This window comes from Nicotiana attenuata, chromosome 1, assembly GCF_001879085.1.
Source record: "Nicotiana attenuata strain UT chromosome 1, NIATTr2, whole genome shotgun sequence".
In the NCBI taxonomy this organism is placed as follows: domain Eukaryota; kingdom Viridiplantae; phylum Streptophyta; class Magnoliopsida; order Solanales; family Solanaceae; genus Nicotiana; species Nicotiana attenuata.
Window position 1 is genome coordinate 75,260,581 of NC_031989.1, and position 3,381 is coordinate 75,263,961.

The following is a 3,381-nucleotide window of genomic DNA, read 5'->3' on the forward strand; positions in this document are numbered from 1 at the left end:
TTTTCCGATGGCAGTTTTTATTTTTTACCGGTTGAATTTTGAGTCCAGGGAATTGTTGATCCCATTCAAAAGGCAAAGAGAGTATTGTTTTTCATTCATTAATTGATGGTTAAGAAAGTTAAGTGAAATTTACTCTAATATGAACTTCTATCAAGGAGTTGGAAATTTGGATTTTGGCGCAACCTGCATTTTCCTTTTTCTTTTCTTTCTTACTCGCTTCATATTACCAGAGGTTGATATAAATGAAACTACCATATCATAAAATCTCGGTAAAAGAACCTCGATCATTGCCACTTTATTACTAGAGCATTTCAAACCTTGTCACCCACAATTACAATTAAAACATCAAGCATATTAACTAGTCAACAATCAAATTATAGAGCATTTCAAACTTTTTCTCCCATAATTCAACCTTTCTAGAGAATAGTACCCTGCCTTTGGATTCGTATTTTGTTCGTTGTTCGTACACAATCAACGAAGGCCTTCCCAACATATGTTGCAATGTCTCCAATAGCATGCTGCACTTAAGTTAACAACAGATACTTGGATATAAATATCTCACTTTAAAGACAAAATAATTTATAGGTAATATCCCATACCCTGTAGCTCATACAGGGATCGATATACAGCAACATCTGTTCTAACCTGAAAAATCTTGACTGCTTCCAAAATTGAAGCTCATCCAAAATTTTCAAGTACGGGTCGGGGAGCCACCCATTCTCGGCCCTGAACATCAAAGAAGCACGCTGCAGAGCTTTACGAACTTCAACTTCAACATCAATGTCCTTTCTTCCAAATGTTTGTTGAATAGAACTGAAATACTCCTTGAAGCTCCTAAGACATTTACTTCCGTGGTCATGCCTTGCAGGTAAACCAGCATAACTTGGAAAACCGTTCGTGTCATTGAGATAAGTTGGAGAAGTTCTACTGTAAACCGAACTTAGTTGCTGCTGGAAGGGGTAAATTGGAGGACTTATGGAGTTGGAAACTTTTTGAATTTTCTGAGATGGCATATGTAAATACTCGCGTTTTCTCTTTTGTTGTTTGTTTTGTTTCGTTTTATGCATACTCTTACTAGGTGGGTCGAGTATAAACATGAAAGTAGTGCACTCACCCAGGTGAAAAGACTTATCACATTTCGAGCCAGCTCCATATTTATTGTTGTACCCAGGGTAATTTTCACTCTTGAAATCAGCACAATCGATACAACTCAAGGAGTTTTGTGATCCAAGTCCAACAAGATCCCATAGGTTGAATGGTTCAGTCGTTTTATGGGTAACATGAATTTGACCATCGGTTCGCAACCTCTCTTTTGCACTCCCCATAAAACCTGCCACAAGATTCTGATGCATTCTGAAGATGGAAAAAAAACACGCATTACATTACGAAAAGGCAAAGTCCAGTGCAAGAAAAGCCAATTAAGCAACTAGTCTAGTCTCTGAGGGCAAAGCTAACACTTTCAGCATCCGAAATTTATTCCTTCCCAGCATGATCAAAATTGGCCAAAATGAGCCAAAAAGAAACTGGCCACGGCACGAAGAGATGGACATAACTAACGGCGCGTTCGGTAGGGTTATGTTGATGAAATCATTTTACAATATTTGCTGTCTTAGATTGAAGAAAACAACTTTGTCTTATAAGGGTACAAGTCCCCTACAAAATCTAACTACATATCACTTGAGCAAATCTTCAATATTGATATCCTAACCACCCTACTCCATTCCTATATCCTCAGAGGTACTCCACACATTGTTTTCAACTCAAATTTAGTTGTTAAAAAACTGGTAAAAATGTATATATTTATACTAAATATGAGTTGAAAAGTAGAAGCATTAATTTAAAAACCGAAATCCACCTCTATCCATCTTCCTCCAACTTCTACCCATTTTTTTTTCTCAAGGGCAGTGTAAGTGCAACTCGGACTATTTCACCAGCAACTGCAGCACAGCTACCCGGTAACTCTGTCACTAATATTGTGCGCCAAATGTCCCTTATCGATTGAAAAGGGAAACACTAATGTGTTAATAGGCTGGGTGGGCTCTCCCACCTAATAGACTAGTAGTATTTTTGGTTGGGATCTCTTGTTCAATCTATAACAACTGGTAACGGAACAGGTCGAATGAAATCGGCGACTCAGAGTGGTGGCCCGGAACCACGAGGGGTACCAACAGGGGCGGACCTTGTGCATGGGCTACGGGTTCCCGGGAACCCAGTAACTATTGCGTAGACTTTGTATTTATATTAAGAACCCAGTTATTATTGTATATTAATATGAAATTACGGCAGGAACCCATAAGCCTCAAATCCTGGATCCGCCTCTGGGTACCAACCGTGACCAACTAACATGCCAGCGCTGACTTGGTCCTCAAGCGGGGGCGAATGTATATTGTGTGCCAATTGTCCCTCAATGATTAAGAAGAGAAATACTAACAGACTGTTTTTTTGGGTTGGACTCTCCTATTGAATCTATAACACTAGGTAAAACCCTTGTTAAAAAATTCCAGGAAAAACATGTTACATACACATTATAAGGCATAAGAAAAGTAGTAAAAAAGGTATCCAAAAAGAAAAAGAGGGATTCATACTGGATAAGATGATTATTGTCCTCTTTGCCATAGAAACCTGCATGAGGGAAATTAAAGATAATCCGATGGAATTTCCGGTTACTGATATCAGTATGATGCTGCAGTTTTGTGGCATCCACGCCATGCAATATAGTTCCACCCAAAGCTTTCAACTTTTCTATGTTCGATTTTCCATTCTTGTACATTTTGATAACTTCATCTAAAAGGGCCAAAAAAAAAAAAAACACCAAAGTTGAGATTTTGAGAAAACCCCATCAAATATTAAGTAAAATAAAAACAACCCAGAAAGAGAATAGGGTGAAAATGGATATAATACCATAAGATTGAAGAGAGGAAGCAACAATGTTGGAAGCGGAGCCAAAAGAGTGAGCCAAACAGAGAGAAAAGGAGAAATCTCCTTCACCGACTAACAATATATGAAGAGTAATGTTGTATCCTTTTCTCTTCTCCTTTATTGATCACACTTGGGTCTTCTGCCACTTTGTCTGCCATAGCTGTGCAAACTTTTTTTACTTTGGCAAGGTGACACTGGTCTGTTTATGTACCAAAAAACCAAAAAAGAAAAAACATAAAATTTGAAAATTTTGAAGAAGGATTTGTATTGAATGGAATTACGGATTTGACATCAGATTATAACGTTTTAAATAAGAGTTGCTTCTTGTGGCTTCGAGGGGCAATACGGGAATCACAAGATTTTCAATGAACAGTCCGTCGGTCGTGTCCTCCTCAGCTTCTCTTGGAAGGAAAAGTTGCCAATAATTGTTGCAATTTATTGAAACTAAAATTCCCTAGAATT

At 38.0% G+C, this 3,381-nt stretch overlaps 1 protein-coding gene across 1 annotated transcript; it reads right to left on the bottom strand.

Annotated features, from left to right (window-relative positions):
* LOC109241416 (heavy metal-associated isoprenylated plant protein 41-like) lies at positions 271-3,151 on the bottom strand. Its single transcript, XM_019408162.1, has 3 exons — positions 2,902-3,151; positions 2,586-2,784; positions 271-1,353 (listed from the first exon to the last, which is right to left on the bottom strand). The coding sequence occupies exons 2-3, from the start codon at positions 2,768-2,770 to the stop codon at positions 564-566; spliced, it is 975 nt and encodes a 324-aa protein (XP_019263707.1). The 5' UTR covers positions 2,771-2,784; positions 2,902-3,151; the 3' UTR covers positions 271-563.